We start from the raw sequence: 18845 nt of genomic DNA on the forward strand, positions 1-18845 counted from the left end.
AAAAAAAAAAAAAAAAAAAAAAAAAAAAAGAGTGAAATGGTAGACCACAAAATGTCAGATATTTGCAATACATACATCTAACAACGGACTCGCATTCAAAATATATATGAAGAACTACAAATAAATAACCCAACATAAAAACTGGCAAAGGGTCTTGAACAGGCACTTTATAATAAAAAGGTAATAAAAATGGCAATACATAGATGAAAAAAATGCTCAATCTCATTTGCCATCAGGGAAATGCTAATTAAAACCATAACAGGCCAGGCGCAGTGGCTCAAGCCTGTAATCCCAGCACTTTGGGAGGCCGAGACAGGCGGATCACGAGGTCAGGAGATCGAGACCATCTTGGTTAACACGGTGAAACCCCATCTCTACTAAAAAATACAAAAAACTAGCCGGGCAAGGTGGCGGGCGCCTGTAGTCCCAGCTACTTGGGAGGCTGAGGCAGGAGAATGGCATAAACCTGGGAGGCAGAGCTTGCAGTGAGCTGAGATCCCGCCACTGCACTCCAGCCTGGGCGACAGAGCGAGACTCCGTCTCAAAAAAAAAAAAAAAAAAACCATGACAAATTACTACATACCCACAAGAATGACTGCAATGTAAAAGAATACCAAATATCGGGGAGAAGGTGAAATAACTTTGCCCATCAACAGCAGAATGGATAAATTGTGGTATAGTCATTCAATGGAATACTACTTGGCTATGAAATGAACAAACTATCTACAATCTCACAAATGTAATGTTAAGCAGAAACAGCCAGGAGTACATACTACAGGATTCCTTTGATATGAAATTCAAGAATAGGCAAAATTCATTTATAGTGATTGTTCAGAAAAAGAGTTAACACAGCAGACCTGAGGCTGCTGTCCTTAGAAAGGCCTGTTTGTTAAGGACCTTGGGCTGGTATCCGGGAACTCAGTTGGTAAACGGAAATAAAACTTTTCCTAACTGATAATGCAGCTCAATGTGCCTAGACTGTTTGTGCAAACAACATGATTTATGCTGAACACCTGTCATCCCTTCTAGGAATCTGGAATTTTATTATATGCCAGGCAGAGGCTGCCTATGTGATCAGGCCCCAGTGAAAACCTTGGACACTAGGTCTTCTCTCCACAGAAACACGGCACATGTGTTGCTACATTTCCACCACTGGGGAAAAATGGACTTTGGGTGACCCCTCATGGGAAGGAGAGAGCATAGGAAAGCCTATACATGAATTCCTTCAGACCGTGCCTGTGTCTTTTTCCCTTATGATCCAGATGTGTATCCTTACTACAATGCTGCAATAAATCTTCACTGTGAATACAACCATATACTGAGTCCTGTAAGACCTTCTAGTGAATCTTTGAATATGGGGTGGTCTGGCCCTGCCTCAACACAGTGATGGAATAGTAGACACATTTGGGGAGGGTAACAACTGGTAGTGGGCACAAAAGAGGCTACTCAGGTGCTGTTTATGTTCTATATCTCAAACAACAATAAAGCTTCCATTCATTCTCCCTCTTTCCCCCAAAACCTAACTAATTCAAGGTATGTGAAGTCACAGTGGCTACCACTGGGGAGAATGGGATAATGGCTGGGAGGACCTTGGAGCAGAGAAGTTTGGGATGCTAGTAATACTGTATTTTTTTTAAATTCTGGTGAAATTTTCATGGCTATGTTACTCTAAAAATCCAACATGATGTACAGTTACCATCTGTGATCTTCTGTGCATATGTTTTTCGGGTTTTTTTTTTCTTTTGAGAGAGAGAGAGAAAGAGAGAGAGAAGCTCACTCCGTTGCCCAGGCTGGAATACAATGGTGCAATCTCGGCTCACTACAGCCTCCACCTCCTGGGTTCAAGCGATTCTCCCACCTCAGTCTCCCAAGTAGCTGGGACTACAGGCATGCACCACCACGCCCAGCTAATTTTTTGTATTATTTGTAGAGATGGGGTTTCACCATGTTGCCCAGGCTAGGCTCAAACTCCTGAGCCTAGCTTCAGGGTGAAGTGATCGTCCTGCCTCGGCCTCCCAAAGTGCTAGAATTACAGGCATGAGTCACCGCACGTAGCTCTTCTGTGTATACGTTTTTACACGAATAATATTATAAAAATTATATATGACCGGGAGGCTGAGGCAGAAGAATTGCTCGAACCCGAGAAGCGGAGGTTGCAGTAAGCCAAGATCGCGCCACTGCACTCCAGCCTGGCAAGAGAGCGAGAGTCCGTCTAAAAAAAAAAAATTTATATATATATATATATATATATATATATATATAACCACAATAAGTCTTTTCACATATGTGTATTATGAACATGTATATATATATTTATATACATATATACCCACTTATATAATTGTCTCAAATTTTTACCAATGCCTCCCCTTTCCCAGCTCTCCCTGTCACTGTTCTGTTCCCTATACTCCAGATTCTGTAGACTTTCCCTTAGCACAGTGGAATGACTCCCCAAATCCATTTGCTTCTCTCCATTAATAACACCCTGGTTCAAGCTACCACAATTTTTTACCTGGTCTACTAGTAGCTCTTCCAAACTGGTCATCTGCCCTTCTCTAACCCCTTCTCCATGATGCAGAGTATTTTTTAAAGCCAATTTGAGAATGTCTCTTCCGTGCTTAAGCTTTTAGTGGCTTCTCAATACTCTCAGGATAAACAGTTGTGTTCACTTCTATCCTGGGGCTTTCCCAGTGCTGTTTACTCAGCCTACTACATTCTTCTTGCCGCTTTTTATACACTTCCTATGCACAGTTAACTATGACTCAGCCTTCAGATCTTAGCTCAAATGTCATTTCTTGAGGGAAACTTTTCCTGACTCCCAAGTGTACACGTATGTGGGTATATGTGTATGAAAACGTATGCACCCAGAAAATTCTAGGTATTTAAGACTTTCCACCTCTCCATATATAATATCTGAATTCCCTACATTTATCTTACTATATTATTCCCACAGTGTAAACATGCCCTAATGTCTCCCATCTTTAAAACTCTCTTAACCCTGACCCTCTTTATAGCAAAACTTGTTAAAGCATCCATTTGGACTGCATCCAATTATCTTGCTGTACTGTCTCCTAAATCAATGCCAAGGAGGCTCGTGCTCTATCCCTTTTCCACTGAAACTGCTCAAGACAATTACTAATGACCCCATTCTGCCAAATCTAATGGTCACTTTTCTGTACAGATTTTATTTCACTTTTAACTTTTCTTTTTTTTTTAGGTGGTCTTGCTCTTGTTGCTCAGGCTGGAGTGCAGTGGCATAATCTCGGCTCACTGCAACCTCTGCCTCCTGGGTTAAAGCTATTCTCTTGCGTCAGCCTCCTGAGAAGCTGGGATTACAGGCACCCGCCACCATGCCCGGCTAATTTTTGTACTTTTAGTAGAGTCAGGGTTTCACCATGTTGGCCAGGCTGGTCTTGAACCCCTGACCTCAGGTGATCCACCCGCTTCAGCCTCCCAAAGTGTTGGGATTATAGGCGTGAGCCACCGTGCCCGGCCTATCTTTTATTTCATTTTTAAAGTAATGAGAGAAGGTGTCATTATGTTGCCCAGGTGGGTCTCAAACTCCCAGGCTCAAGCCATCTTCCCACCTCAACCTCCCAAAGCGCTGGGATTACAGGTGTGAGCCACTGCACGCAGCCACTTTCTGTACACACCTTAAACACGTTCAGCACTAGTCAACCATCACTGACCACTTCTTTGTTTTGTTTCTAATGTTTTTCCCTCAATGGTTTCCTACTAATGCAGCACTTCTAAAAGTGTATTCCAAGGAATCCTGGTCAAAGAATTGTTCCTTTTAAAAAAAAAAAAAAAAAAAAAAAAGGAGGGCCTCAATCTGTCACCCAGGCTTTAGCATACTGGTGCAATCATAGCTCATTGTAAGTTCAAACTCCTAGGTTTAAGTCATCCTCTTGCCTCGGCCTCTCAAAGTGCTGGGATTACAGGCATGAGTGACCATGCCCAGTCAGAACTGTTCCATTAAAAAAAAAATAGGACTGGGCATGGTGGCTCATAGTACCAGCACTTTGAGAGGTCAAGGCAAGCAGATCACTTGAGCCTAGGAGTTCAAGACCAGCCTGGACAATATAGGGAGACCTTGTTTCTACAAAAAATTAAAAAATTAGTCAAGTGTGGTGGCGTGCACCTATGGTCCCCAGCTACTTGGGAGGCCCAGACGGGAGGACTGTTTGAGCCTGGGAGATGGAGACTGCAGTGAGCAATGATTGTGCCCCTGCATTCCAGCCTGGGCCACAGAGTAAGAACCTGTCTCCAAAAACAAAACAAAACAAAACAAAACAAACAAACAAACAAAAAACAAGGTTCCATGGTCAAATAAGTTTGGATAATACATATTTTATCCCGTCCTACTCTTAAGGTTTTAGACATTCCTATAGGGCCTTTAAAAAAGTTAGCTAACCTCTCTGTACCTACTTTGGTCATCTGTAAAGCAAGGACTACCTCAAAATTTACTGCAAGGGTAACATGAAATAATGTATATATAACAGAGAAATATATAACAGAGCAGTGTCTGTCACAAAGAATACAGTATATAAATACTGTTCCAGCCTGGGCAACATGGCGAAATCCTGTTTCTACAAAAAATACAAAAATTAGCCAAGCATGGTGGTATGTACCTGCAGTCCCAGCTACTTGGGAGCATAAGGCAGGAGAATTGCTTGAGCGCAGGAGGCAGAGGTTGCAATGAGTGGAGATCGTGTCATTGCACTTTAGCCTGGGTGACAGTGAGACACTGTCTCAAAAAAAAAAAAAAAAGGAAAAAAAAAGAAGTACTATTATTACAACTCAGAGCATTGCTTGAAAGATTAAATGAGTTGATATGAAAGTACTTCAGGCTGGGCATGGTGTCTCACACCTGTTATCCTACCACTTTGGAAGGCTGAACAAGGGGGGACTGCTTCAGCTCAGGAGTCCAAGACCAGCCTGGGCAACATGTGAGACCCTGTCTCTACAAAAAATTTAAAAACAAAATTAGCCGGGGGTTGTGACGGGCACCTATAGTCCCAGGTACTTGGGTGGCTGAGGCTGGAAGATCACTTGAGCCCAGGAGGTTAGGGCTGCAGTGAGCCATGAGCCATGCTCCTGCCACTGCACTCCAGCCTGAGTGACAGAGCAAGACCCCTCAAAAAAAAAAAGTTTGAAATTTGCTGCTCACATTTTAGAGCAGCAATTCTCAAACTTCATAGTCCCCAGATTCCTCTGCACTATTACATTATTGAGGACTCCAAAGACCTTTTGTTTATGTGGATTTTACCTAACAACATTTATCAGAGAAATTTTTAAAATATTCATTAATTCATTAAAATACCAACCTTATAATATGTTAACATAAATAACGTTTTAATAAAAAATTACGTTTTCCAAAACAAAAACATCTAGTGAGAAAAATTACACTGCTTCATTTTTGCAAATCTCTTCTGTCCAGCTTAACAGAACACAGCTAGATTTTCACATCTGCTTCTGTATTTAATCTATTGCTATATGTTGTTTTGGTTGAAATATATGAAGAAAATCTAGCCTCATAATGATATGCAGTTAAAAAGGTTATTACAATACTCCTCTTTTTTCCATATAATTGTGAATTCTCCACAAGTGGTAGTTTCTTCAAGATTAGTTGAAATGTGAAATCTGAGACCAGACCAATGAGCTTTTTCATGCCCTAGTACATAAAAAATCCCATAGTCTATCTTGCACTTCAAATAGATCTTTTATCCACGTATGTCTCTGTAAAACCATAAATTGGTCATTTGGAAAATATTAGTTCAGTGAGTTATACATACCATATAAATGTTAACGCAATTAATTATACAATATGTAGAAAAAACCCACATCAGTATCATCAGTGATCTCACCAGAAAAGTCTTCAAGTATTAGAGAGCTGCCAAGCTCACAGTGGCAATAAATTTTCCAAAATTCTAATTTTCAACTTGAATGCTCAAATTATCAGTTGTTCTCCTTGAAGTGGCAGGCTTGTTTATTTCTGAGAAAATGTCTATCAAACACCCAGATCTGAAAAATCATATTTAGAAAATTCTAGAAGACACAATACACAATTTATCAAAATAATGATGCCATCATGTTATGTAGCACTCCAAATATTCCACTGTCCACTCCTGAGAGACCGAATATGAAAAATGGAAATAATATCAGTGTTATTATGAAAATAGTTTTGACATTGTGGACTCCCTGAAAGGGTCTTGGGGGCTGCTATGGTCTGAATGTCTGCGTCCCCTCAAAATTCATATTGAAACAATCCCCAGTGCAGTGGTGTTGGGAGGTGGCGCATCTGGGAGGTGACTTAGGTCATGAAGTGGAAGCCTTATTTGCCCCTTCCGCCATGTGAGAACACAACAAGAAGGTACCATCTAAGAAGCCGAGAGCGAGCCCTCACCAGATGCCAAATCTGCTGGTGACTTCATCTTGGACTTCCCAGCTTCCAGAACTATAAGAAACAAATTTCTGTTGTTTAAAAATCACCCAGTCTAAGGTATTTTGCTATAGCAGCCCAAATAGGCACCCTCCTGAGTCCCCAGAAAACCACTGATTTTACATTTCACAAAGTAGAGTACATCAACTCTCAATCAGCCTTGATTAAACTGCCAGAAGAACCTTGGAAGCCCTCACCCATCTTGGGTGAGTTAGTACTAGCTGCCTGAAGAGGCAGAAGAGAGCTTCAACACCCAACTCACTCTAATCAAAGCAATTCATTAGCTCTACCTGCACCTTCTCCTGGTTTAGGAAAAGCTCCACTGTGAGCTGCCTCCAAGTGGCAAGCCTTGGCATTAGGCAAGCCACCCTGCTGGAGCAATCAAGATTTAGGCAGTTGTTTTTTGTTTGTTTGTTTGTTTTTACTTAAACCCTGTCACTGACCTAAGCTGGGTTGATTATATTATTTCACTTTTTAAAAAAAGAAGCATATTAATGCCACTTTTTCTAAAACAGTAAGAACTATTATGGTATGTAAATTCCACACCATACACTTTATTAATTACACTCTTGAAGTTTAAATTATTTCTAAATAGCTTTTTCTAAAAGCATGCATGGGATTTATAACTGATGACTGAGAAATGTACTGTTTTAATAGCATTAAATATATTCATCTTTATTGTTAGTTAACAATGCTAATATTTGAAGACTAGATTGGCAGTGTCACCTTTTATCAACCTTCCCTACAACCTGTTTACGGAAGAAAAGGTGTGGGTGGGGTTTAGAACTAATAACCCTAAAAACACTGTTATTAATTCAATAACACCTCTGGAAACTACTTCTTTGTTATAAATAACTCTGGGCACAGTGAAAAGGAAACTATCAAATACAGTAGAACTTGAAATCATGTAGTACAAGGAGGTCTCATTTGGATAAAAAGACCTTGAACATATTATGTTAAGCCAGACATAAAAGGAGAAATATTGTATGATTCCACCTATAGGAGGAACCTAGAACAGTCAAATTTATAAAGACTGAAAGTGGATTTGAGGTTACCAAAGGCTGGAAGGGCAGGGGAATGGGAGGTTATTGCCTGATGGTTACAGTTTTTGTTTGGGATAATGAAAAAGTTTTGGAAATAGTGGAGAAGACTGCACAACACTGTGAATGTAATTAATGCCACTGAATTGCACATTTAAAGATTAAAATAGCAAATTTTGTTGCATGTATTTTACCAAAATTTTAAAAATTAATGTACATACCCCAAGTCGTACACTTTACATGGGTGAACTATATGTGAATTGTATCTCAATAAACATCTTTTTAAAAAGAAATTCATGATTTGGTCTTGAAGCATTCAAAGGAGTCTAACACTGAAAAGGGCACAGACTTAGCGTGATCCTGGGGACAAAACCAGGACCTCCAAGGCCTCAATTACAGGAGGCAGATGTCCACTCAATACAGGGAAGAAACAACAGCCAAAGTTGTCCAGGATCATCAGGTGTCTTCTCACAAAGAGGAGGACTGTCATTAGAGGTGTTTTAGCCAGGGCAGAGATGCCCATCTGTCAGGAACGCACAGGGCCTATAAAGGTCCATAAACACCTTTGTCTTCGAATGCTAAATTGTGTCTATGTTTGTTTTTGTTTTTTCAGGTAAGAGTCCTTATGTTAAGATTCTCAAAAGGATAATAACCCTAAAAATGACTAAAAGTCACTATTATTGAGAAAATTCCAGTATTTCAAGTGAGATTTCACTAGATCTAAAAACTTCTTTCAAATCTGAAACTGTAACCCCCTACAGACCATATTCCCCTTAAGGAGTGTAGTAAAAACAGGATTCACAACATATTAACACAAATTACCTGTGGTCCCGAACTGACTAGGGGTGCCCTCATTATGGAAGTGAAATAAATCTGTAAGAATGTCTTTGGACTAAAATTTGGGAAAAAGGAAGATAATGTATAATGGGGCAAGGCCAAGTCAGACTAAGATGCTCCTCTCCTCTGTTCCCATGGAACCCAACGGCTACTCCTCACTCTACTGAGCGAGTTCTTTCCCATGTCTCAGAACTTAAAACACTGGGAATGCCCCACAACTCAATCCTCAGATCCACTCTTTGCTCACTCCTTAGATAACCTTAACCCGTAACATGGCTTTAAATACCCTCTATCAACTGAGAACACCCATATTTACAATTTCCAGTCTGAAAGTCTCTGAATTTCAGACTTGTATATCCTACTCTCTCTTCAAGACATCTATTTTCTTTGAGGTGAAATTCTCATAACATAAAATTAACCATTTTAAAGTAAAAAACTGAATGGCAATTAATACATTCATCATGTTCTGCAACCATCACCACTACCTAATTCTAAAACATTTTCATCACCTCAAAAGGAAACCCTGTATGTCTAGTATCCAGAATATATAAAATACTCTTACAATTCAGCAACAAAAAGACAACTCAAATTTAAAATAGGCAAAGGACTTCTTTCTTTACATAAAAGATACGAATGGCTAAAAAGCACATGAAAAGATGCCGAACATCGCTCGTTAATGGAGAAGTTCAAATCAAAACCATAGCCTTTCTCCCAGCCCCAGGCAACCACTGATACACTATCTGTCTCTCTGGATTTACTTATTCTGGATATTTCATATAATAGAATCATACAACATATAAGCTTTTGTATCTGGCTTCTTTCACCTAGCATAATGTTTCTGAGGTTCACCCATACCGTAGCATGTACTGGCACTTCATTCCTTTTCATGGCTAATATTTCATTGTATTGATATACATTTTGTTTATCCATTCATGCACTGATAAACATGGCTTGTTTCTACCTTTTGACTATTGCGAATAGTGCTGCTATGCATGTGTGTACATTTGGTTTTTTTGAATACCAGTTTGCAATTCTTTTGGATATACGCCTAGGAATGGAATTGCTGGGACACACGGTAATTCTACGTCTAACTGCCACTTGTGGTTTTGATTTGAACTTCTCTAATAATGAGTGATGTTCAGCATCTTTTCATGTGCCTTTTGGCCACTTGTATCTTTTGTTTAAAGAAAGAAGTCCTTTGCTTATTTTAAAATTGGGTTGTCTTTTTGTTGCTGAATTGAAAGAGTTCATTATATATTCTGGATACTAGACCCCAAATGTATAATTTGCAAGTACCTTCTTCCATTCTTTTCACTTCCTTGGTAACGTGCTTTGATACACAAAAGTTTAAATTTGATGAAGTCCAATTAGTCTATTTTTCTTTTTACTGCATGTATTTTGGTGTCATATCTAAGAATGTGGCGCCAACCAGGCATGGTGGCTCATGCCTGTAATCCCAGCACTTTGGGAGGCCAAGGTGGGCGGATCACCTGAGGTCAGGAGTTCGAGACCAGCCTGGCCAACATGGCGAAACCCCGTCTCTACTAAAAAAAATTTAAAAATTAGCCAGGCATAGTGATGGGCGCCTGTAATTCCAGCTACTTGGGAGGCTGAGTGAGTAGAATTGCTTGAACCCCGCTGGCGGAGGTTGCAGTGAGCTGAGACCGTGCCACTGCACTCCAGCCTGGGCAACAGAGTAAGACTCTGTCTCAAAAAAAAAAAAAAAAACAAGAATGTACTGCCAAATCTAAAGTCATGAAGATTTAGCTGTATTTTTTTCTAAAAGTTTAATGATACAGCTCTTATATTCAGGCCTTTGATCTAAATAAAAGTATAGGCCACTTGGAGTTCATTTCTGTATATGGTATGAAGAAAGACATCTATTCTTTTTTTCTTGAGACGGATCTTGCTCTGTCACCCAGACTGGAGCGCAGTGGCACGATCTCGGCTCGCTGCAACCTCTGCCTCCCGGGTTCAAGCAATTCTCATGTCTTAGCCTCCTGAGTAGCTAGCTGGACAGGCATGTATCACCATGCTTAGCAAATTTTTGTATTTTTTAATAGAGACAGGATTTCGCTATGTTGGCCATGCTGGTCTCGAACTCCTGACCTCAAGTGATCCGCCTGCTTCGGCCTCCCAAAGTGCTGGGATTACAGGTGTGAGCCACCGTGCCCGGCCTAGACATCTATTCTTGAATGTCTATCAGGCCTCTCAAACCCAAACTTTTAGTATTCCCCTACCAAACCTGCTCTTCCCAGTGTTCCCTATCTCAGCAAATGCTCGCGTTAAAAATCTTGAAGTCGGCTGGGTGTGGTGGCTCAGAGCCTGTTCTAGCACTTTGGGACACTGAGACAGGAGGATTGCTTGAAGCCAGGAGTTCAAGACCAACCTGATCAACATAGGTTTTTAAAATCTTGAAGTCGCCTTGAGTTCTCTTTCTCTTTTACAGTCTACCTCCAAACCATTAGCAAATCCTGTGGGCTTCACCTTCAAACCATATCTCAAATTTACCACCTCCTCCTCTACTAATCTGGATTATTCCAACAGCCTTTTAACTGGTCTTCCGGCTTTCACCTTTCACCCCACAATCTAACGAGCAGCCACTGATCCTGTTAAAATTTAAGTCTCTGCTCTAAACCCTTCAATGACTTCCTATTTCACTCAGAATAAAAACCATAGTGCCTTCCAAGACCTACAAGGTCCTACCTAAAGAATTTGCCCCTATCATACACACACCTTTCTGGTCTCATCTCACTTCTCTCTCAGTCCCTCTCCCTGGACTCCTGGCTGCCCTGTCTTTGCCTTCTTTGGAATGCTGCTGCCCAAGGTATCTCCATAGCTGGCCCCTTCACCTGGTCTTTGCTCAAATTCACCTTCATAGTGAGGCCTTCTCTAATCACTGTATTAAAAATAGCAATTGTGCATCCCTTGATACTACTTATTCCCCTACCCTCTAACCTTTATTTTTCTCCACAGTATTTATCATCATCCGACACACTCTGATTTCACTTGTTTATTCCCCCCCCATTAGAATGTAATCTTCATGAGAGCAAGGACTTCGATTTGTTCATCTGTAACCCCCACCGCTCACAAGTAGACCTTCAATAATTAATTGAACTAATTAATAAATAATACACATTATAATCGCCCGTTGCTGTACCTGTTCCCTTAATGGACTGAGAGCTTTCTGCAAGCAGTGACACCCTTATTCACCTGTGAACTCCCAGCACCTAACATTTGCGCTCGGCACATAGGCATTGATTTTAAATGAATGAACCAACAAGAGAGGCCTATGAACCATGTCAGACTTTCAAACACAGTCCCTATGCTATCATTCCCTAAATATAAGTCAGTGTGTGGGGGTTATCCGAAAGAAGAGGTTCCAATACCAATTCCCACGCCCTCACGCGTACACCCTCTGTTATCCCTACAATAACCAAGTGAGAAAATGAGTAACGGTGACAGCCATAAAATGAACCCTGAACCGTGCAATGACAAGTCCGAAGGAGAGAGCAGTTGTGACAAGATAAAAGAAGGTAGCGGGACTCAAAACAGAAACACTGTCCCGGGGGTGGTGGCAAGGAGACGGAAGGGCCCCAATGGCCACAACCACAGAGTCCTGCTCTCTTTTGACAGCTAAGGAAACTAACGCCCAAAGAGGAAAGCGACTCGCCCGAGGTCACACAGCAAGTGAGCCACGGCGAGAACCCACAGCATCCCGCGTCCGCGCGCCGCCCCAGCTCCCTCGTGTTTGGGGTGGTGCCCTGCGCGCAGAGCCCCCACCAGCGCACGTGTTCCGAGGTCCCCGGACGCCCGTCCGCCCATGGCTTGGGGCCGGCTCCCAATCTCGGTCCAACGCTGGGGTCGACGGCAGTGCGCTGCGCCCCCTTCCTGCACCCCTCTCAGCCAGCCCAGGAGCCCGCCCGCGGCCGGCGGCTGGCAGCGTTCACCGCGGAGGTGGGCCTGGGCCGTCCGCTCCATGCCCGCCGCTTACCTGGCCGGGTCCCGCGGGAACCTGAAGAAGGCCAAGTCGGACTGCGTGCTCTTCCGCGTGCAGTTGGGGGCAGCGCAGAAGTTCGGCATCGTCGCCCGCCCGCCGGCCGGCCCAGCCCTCCCCTCCCCGCCCCCTCAGGGCAGTCCGCCCGCCCGTCGGGGCCGAGGAGGGGAGCCAGGCCGGCCGGCCGGCTCGGCAGGGCCGACGCGCGGGGGAGGGGCGGGCGGGCGAGAAGCCGCGAGGGCCAGGAGGGGTGCCGCGGTCCGAGGCCGGGCTGGGGACGCGGCTCCACAGTGCTGTGAGCGGCCGGGAGGATTTACCGCCGCCGCCGCTGGTGCACCTCCCGCCCGCCCGAGACGCTGCCGCCTCCTTCCCACAATGCACCCTGACGCCCGGGGGTGCCCTCTCTTCCCTCAGCCTTCCTCCCCCGCCCCTCCTTTCCGCCTTCTCCGCAGGCGGGCACGCGCAAGGAAGCGCGCCTGCCGGGGTGTGGCAAGGCGGAGGCGGGACCTGGCGCGCGCTGCCGCAGTGCGACTGCGCACAGTCTAATCCGCGGAGGGAAGAGAATTGCGCATGCGCGCCTGTCTCCCGGGACGCTAGAGCAGGCGATACCCCGGCTGTTCCGGTAGGTTTGGCGTGCGCGGGTTTCTGCGGATCTGGGGCGAGCTTGCACGTTACATCACCGATGCATCTCTTCTTGCTTGCTTAATTTGCCAACACTTAGGCCTTTCTTGCAGAATTCGCCATATACTCCTTAAGGGCCGTGGAATCGGAGCAACCTTGTTGACTGATTGGCAAACTCTCGGCAGATGTGCGTGCACTGGTTGGATGCAGTGGTTGTAGGCGATTTAATTTTTCCCAGCTTTGCAGCGACTGTTGGCCCTGTTAGCGTCCCAGAACGGATCTCCCCAGCCTCGACTGGAAGCTGAGGGACAAAAATTCATAAAAGCAATTACTCTTTCCCGGCGAGGCTTCTAGAAGAGCAAGAACAGCGATATAATTACACCTGCAGGCCTATAAAGATTGATCTGTCCGTTTTTCCCTTACAGTCGTGGCCTGTTAGCGTTCCTGTGTTTTTCAGTGCCAGAATGAGTGACCGCTATTTAGAACAAAGGATCAGTATCAAATTTTGCGTGAAATTGAACAAGTCTGCAAGTGAGACCCACCATCTTTTAAAAGAAGCTTATGGGGAAGAAGTCATGTCAAGGGCCAGAGTTTTTGACTGGCACAAAAGGTTTAAAGAAGGACGGGAAGATGTTCGAGATGATGCCAGAAGTGGGCGTCCGGTCACCCACCGAACAGATGACAATATCCAGAAGGTTAAGGACTTGGTTTGTTCAAACAGGCAGTTAACCGTGAGGATGATGGCCGAAGAGTTAAATTTAGACAAAGAAACTGTTAGGCTCATTTTGAAAGAAAACTTGAACATGAGGAAGGTTTCTGCAAAAGTTATTTCGGGTGTTTTGAAGGGTGAGCCTAAACCACGAAAACTTGACTTTCAGTCCAATCTTTCAAAGGAAACTAGGAAAAAAAGCTCATGTTTGAGGAAAAAGGTAACAGGTTCTGAAACATGGAGTTATCTCCAGGGTGAGGCTGATGGGGAAATGCCCCTGTCTGTATCCCATCCCAGAGTCCACTACCCTGCCAGCCAGCTTCTGCAGGCGTCATCTTCAACAAGCCTTCCCCCCAGGGTAGCTGAGGATTGGTTCACCCCATGGTGAGAGGAATGTGAGTTAGCTGAACCAGAACTAGGGTGCTGCCTCACTGTTAGGCACCTTCTTTGGCTGCTCACCTATTTTTCAGTCTTCACTACTCCTCCCTATGTACCATGGCCCTCCTCATTACTCTTTGCTGGACTATTGGACCATTTTCCTTGCTGTTCTTCATAACTGAAAAACTTCTGGCTGTTCCCTTCTGGTATTTGCTTGTTCTTGATTTCTTTTGCTCAACAAGTTTGGATTTCTTCTCTGCCCAGACCTTAGCTTGTTGTGGCTGTCCTGTTCCTTTGTTCTCAACATTCTGCCTCAGAGGATCATGCCAGTGAGAAGAGAGGAACAGGAGCTCCTGGAATCTGTATCTCTGTGCCCAGGGAGGCATGCTCTTCTGGGAGGACCCCAAAAGAAGGCTTACAGTTTCAGCCTGCTTCGCAGTCAGGGCCTGAGGTATGGTACATAATGCAGTGGCATGCTGGTGTTACTGAACAGTGCTGGGCCTAGGGGCTGATCTGGTCCGGATGACTCAGTGGGCGCCCCTTAGGAATCAGGGGTTGGCCACCAATACTGATCTTCTCACAGGCCTACATCTCACAGAAGAGCTGGGTTTGTTTCATTCTAGTCCTGTTCTTTGGATCTCCACTCATTTGGGTATCTCCTCTGTTGGAAGATGAGTATCTGGTCCTAGAAAATAGAAACCCAGGGACCCAGCCCTAGGCCGTGATGTGTGGGGAGGAAGACCAGGTGGCTCTCTAGTCCCTGAATTAAGGGAATCTGCTGCCTACGTGTGGATTCCCACACAGCAGCCTGTTTTTAGTAACTAATGCCTATAGTTTTGAGAACTTGCTGTTTTTAGAACACTGCTGGGCATTGACAATGTGAAAGTTATGAACAAGATCTCCAAGGGCTGATGAGCTTCATGGATGAGATGGTTCTTGAACTGGACCCATGAGGATGGGTGAGACGGGGCTGTGACATTACGGAAAGCTTCCAGGGCAGGTGGAACAGCATGAGGCTTCCAACCTGCATCGGTAGAAAATGACACTGGCCAGATGCAGTGAATCACGCCTGTAATCCCAGCACTTTGGGAGGCTGAGGCAGGCAGATCACAAGGTCAAGAGATCGAGACCATCCTGGCCAACATGGTGAAACCCCGTCTCTACTAAAAATATAAAAATTAGCTGGGTGTGGTGGTGCGTGCCTGTAGTCCCACCTACTCAGGAGGCTGAGGCAGGAGAATCGCTTGAACCCGGAAGGCAGAGGTTGCAGTGAGCCAAGATTGTGCCATTGCACTCCAACCTGGTGACATAGCTAGACTGTCTCAAAAAAAAAAAAAAAAAAGGAAAAATGATGACACTATTGGCTAAAATAACAAAGTTCAAAGAGGAAGATAATGGTGTTGCAGCGGATGAACAATTTGGGATAATTTGCTTCCTCTCCTATACCTCCAACTCTATGCCAGTTGTTATTAAATTGCTTCCCCTGAGTCTGTGAATAGGTTTGTAACAACTAATTTGATATGTGATTTTCCATTTGGACTCCGACAAGCAGTTTCTGCAAATTCAAACTCTGTGTCTTCTCTTCCTGCCTCTGCCAGATTTATGGAATGCAACTTTTCCCAAGTGGGTTCCAAGTAATACCACATAGACTAGAAACATTCAGGGGGCAGGGGTTTGGTAATAGCGTTTCAGAGAATTGGCCAGTCTCTGTTTTACTCAAGGATTTTTACATATAACAGCTCCTCTTAGACAATATTGCTTGATAGTAGAGGCACAACACTCATTCATCACAGTTACTTTTAGTGCTGTTCTTTCACTTTCTCTACTCACCTCCAAAAATTACAAGTTCCTCATTAACACCTGTTTTTGTTTTATTTTGTTTTTTGAGACGGAGTCTTGCTCTGCTGCCCAGGCTGGAGTGCAGTGGCACGATCTTGGCTCACTACAACCTCTGCGTCCCGGGTTCAAGTGTTTCTCCTGCCTCAGCCTCCTGAGTAGCTGGGATTACAGGTGCACGCTGCTACACCCGGCTATTTTTTTGTATTTTTAGTAGAGGCGGAGTTTCACCATGTTGGCCAGGCTGGTCTCGAACTTCTGACCTCAGGTGATCCACCTGCCTCGGCCTCCCAAAGTGCTAGGATTACAGGCGTGAGCTACTGCGCTGGATCAACACCTGTTAGTTTTGAGGCACTTTGAAAGCTAGACCTTGTCCCATGAAGACGAGATACTGTGTAAGAAAACTCTTAAACCAAGCAACAGCTTATAGATCTCCAGCTCCTTAACAGTTTCTAGACGTTCCATTTCAGGACCATTAAGTCTTCCTACATCAGATGCAGCTCTAGGTTGCCCACAAGCACTTGGCACCAGGGACACTGCACTTTAGGAACAAAGTCCCCACCACTAGTTCTTGCAGCTTTGTTGCTGAACCTCATATTAATCCTTGCTGAGGCCCACCCAGTGGTAATTGTTACAGATTTATATGCTCCTGGACCCAGGCCAGGATCCTACAACCATACCTACAGGAGTTGTTTCTAACCTGTTATAAAACAGAGGTCCTGAGACAACTTACTTCTGGATTTTATTCCAGTCCTATGAACACGGCTGGTGTGACCGTGCCAATGATGCTGGACCAAGACCTATGGTGGAGTGTAGAGTACCAGAAGCTATGGTTTAGACACAGCAGCCAGAAGCAGGTAATTAGGAGTGTGAATTCAAATGGTTCCAGTTGGCTATAATGAAAAGGACTTATCCAGAGCAAAACATTCACATTTGGCTGCTCAGAATCTCTAAACCCAAGGGTAGAGCATGATCTAGGCATCCCCAAATAGGAAAGTTCTTATATGAGTACTTCTAATGTGCCCACCCACCAAATCTATTTTATTACTGATCCACATTTTGCCCTGGCCTGCACCTTGCTGCCTAGGCCTCTTGAGCTCCTGGTCCGGTAGTCTCACACATCCAGCTATGTGTTTGTCACACCCCAGACTCTTGTCCTTGGCTGTTTTCAGACACCTCTCAGTTTATTCTCCACCATTTTGCTCTTACTCCTCTCTTTCCTTGTTGCTTTGTTTTCTGGTCCTGGGTCACATCTTCAGTAGCTGCTTTTGGTCACTTTGGTGTGCTGATCCTTGAATTGGCTTTTGGGTCATGGTTTTCCACTTAACTTACAACTCTTCTCTCTGATTTTTTGGATCCTTCTTTCAGCTCCCTGTGTCAGCTGCTGAGTAAGGAAATTTGTCTGCTCCAGCCCTGGCCCCGGGTTGCCTTCCTGTCTTCAAGAAGCAGGGTGGGGTGACATGGGGGAATTATTTATTTATTTTGTTTTTTCTAAGGGACATGGGCACCTTAGCCACCCTCAGTTGCACTCCCCCGAGGCATCCAGTGTCACCAGTTTCTCAAGGAGGCAATATGGTTACCTCTAAAGTAGCAAGAGTCATGAAACTTTTTCAGAGCTATAACATCCAAAGCCCATTCTCCTAGCAGCTGTATTTTCCCTGGCAGGAGAAGCTCCACCTAACCACAGGAGATCAAGCCTAGCTTTCTGTGGGATGTCAGTAGGACAGCTGGCCATCTGCAAGCTTTCTGAAGCTTAACACCATCGGTCAATGACTCTGTTCGGCTTTCAGGTTGATCTTTATCCCCGCGCCCACGCTCATTCTAATTCAAAGTCCACATGGAATGTTTTATGCGACAGTTGAGAGTCTAAGAGGAATACATGCCTTCTGGGGCAGATCATCCTAACACTGATTTTATGCAATTCTCCCCTTCCATCACCCCACCCTACCTTGCTTCATTTGCCCCACTAGTAATGATCAAAAAGAGAAAGAATAAAATGTTCACCAAATCTGTGACTTAGAAAAACTTGTGGAGGGTTCTGCTGTCTTCTGAATTCTGATCCTCACTGAGTCCTCATTGAAGTGTTATCATTTGGGGAAGAATGTTTACCTGGGGCCTCCTTCCCAGAACCTTTTTTTCAGATCGATTTTTTCGTCAAAGTCTAGACTTGCCTTTGGAAATGCCTGGATAAATCTGGATGCTAAATGACTTGAGGACACCTGATAAAAGAATGGGGTACTATTGGGAAATTGTCTGTCATTGCATTACAAATGTTGCTCAGCCTCCCTGCTATTTGCAGACATCATCACCAGCGAGTTTCGCTGGGCTCTTTGGGATTGGGTCTCAGCAGGGTCCCATGTGACTCAATAAGAGCCTACCTTTGCTGCTAAACTGTGTATGTTACCCTGCATTCTCCAATTGCTTCTTCTTCAATCAGCCCACCCAGATTTTACTAGGCGTTTATATCTTTTCTGAGGTAACCATCATGTATTTATGTTCTAGAGTGTCTCCCTTATCAGATCCTTGCAAATACTGTCCTAGTGTATCACCCCTTTCCCAGTATGAATATCTGGAAACAAAAAATCTATAGTGGGGAGCTCCAGTGGGTCCCCTCCAAGGACTCACTTGGGCATAGTCCAGTGGTCAGCAGACTTGTGTAAAGGAGTCTTTATGGGCCATATGGTCTCTTTTGCCACTAAACATTTTAGTGCAAAAGCAGACATAGTTAATACAGAAACAGATGAGGACAGCTGTGTTCCAATAAAACTTTATAAGTGGATACTGGAATTTGAATGTTATATAGTTTTTACAAAATACTATTTTGATTTTTTTAAACCATTGAAAAATGTTAAAAAGAGGCCGGACACGGTGGCTCAGACCTGTAATTCCAGCACTTTGGGAGGCCGAGGTGGGTGGATCACCTGAGGTCAGGAGTTCGAGACCAGCGCGGCTAACATGGTGAAACCTTGTCTCTACTAAAAATAT

At 44.1% G+C, this 18845-nt stretch overlaps 2 protein-coding genes across 2 annotated transcripts in view; one reads left to right on the top strand and one right to left on the bottom strand.

The window, feature by feature from the left end:
- The window catches only part of THAP12 (THAP domain containing 12), a 32122-nt gene extending 19403 nt beyond the window's left edge, over window positions 1-12719 (bottom strand). The window contains exon 1 of the mRNA XM_025358261.1: window positions 12314-12719. Coding sequence (XP_025214046.1) covers window positions 12314-12402 — 89 coding nt within the window. The 5' untranslated portion in view covers window positions 12403-12719. The remainder of the gene's footprint in view (window positions 1-12313) is intronic.
- Window positions 12720-12841: 122 nt separating this feature from the next.
- The window catches only part of GVQW3 (GVQW motif containing 3), a 28363-nt gene continuing 22359 nt past the window's right edge, over window positions 12842-18845 (top strand). The window contains exon 1 of the mRNA XM_025357053.1: window positions 12842-13866. Within this exon, the coding sequence (XP_025212838.1) occupies window positions 13402-13866 (465 nt within the window). The 5' untranslated portion in view covers window positions 12842-13401. The remainder of the gene's footprint in view (window positions 13867-18845) is intronic.

The sequence above is a fragment of the Theropithecus gelada genome, chromosome 14 (genome assembly GCF_003255815.1).
Source record: "Theropithecus gelada isolate Dixy chromosome 14, Tgel_1.0, whole genome shotgun sequence".
Taxonomy (NCBI): Eukaryota; Metazoa; Chordata; class Mammalia; order Primates; family Cercopithecidae; genus Theropithecus; species Theropithecus gelada.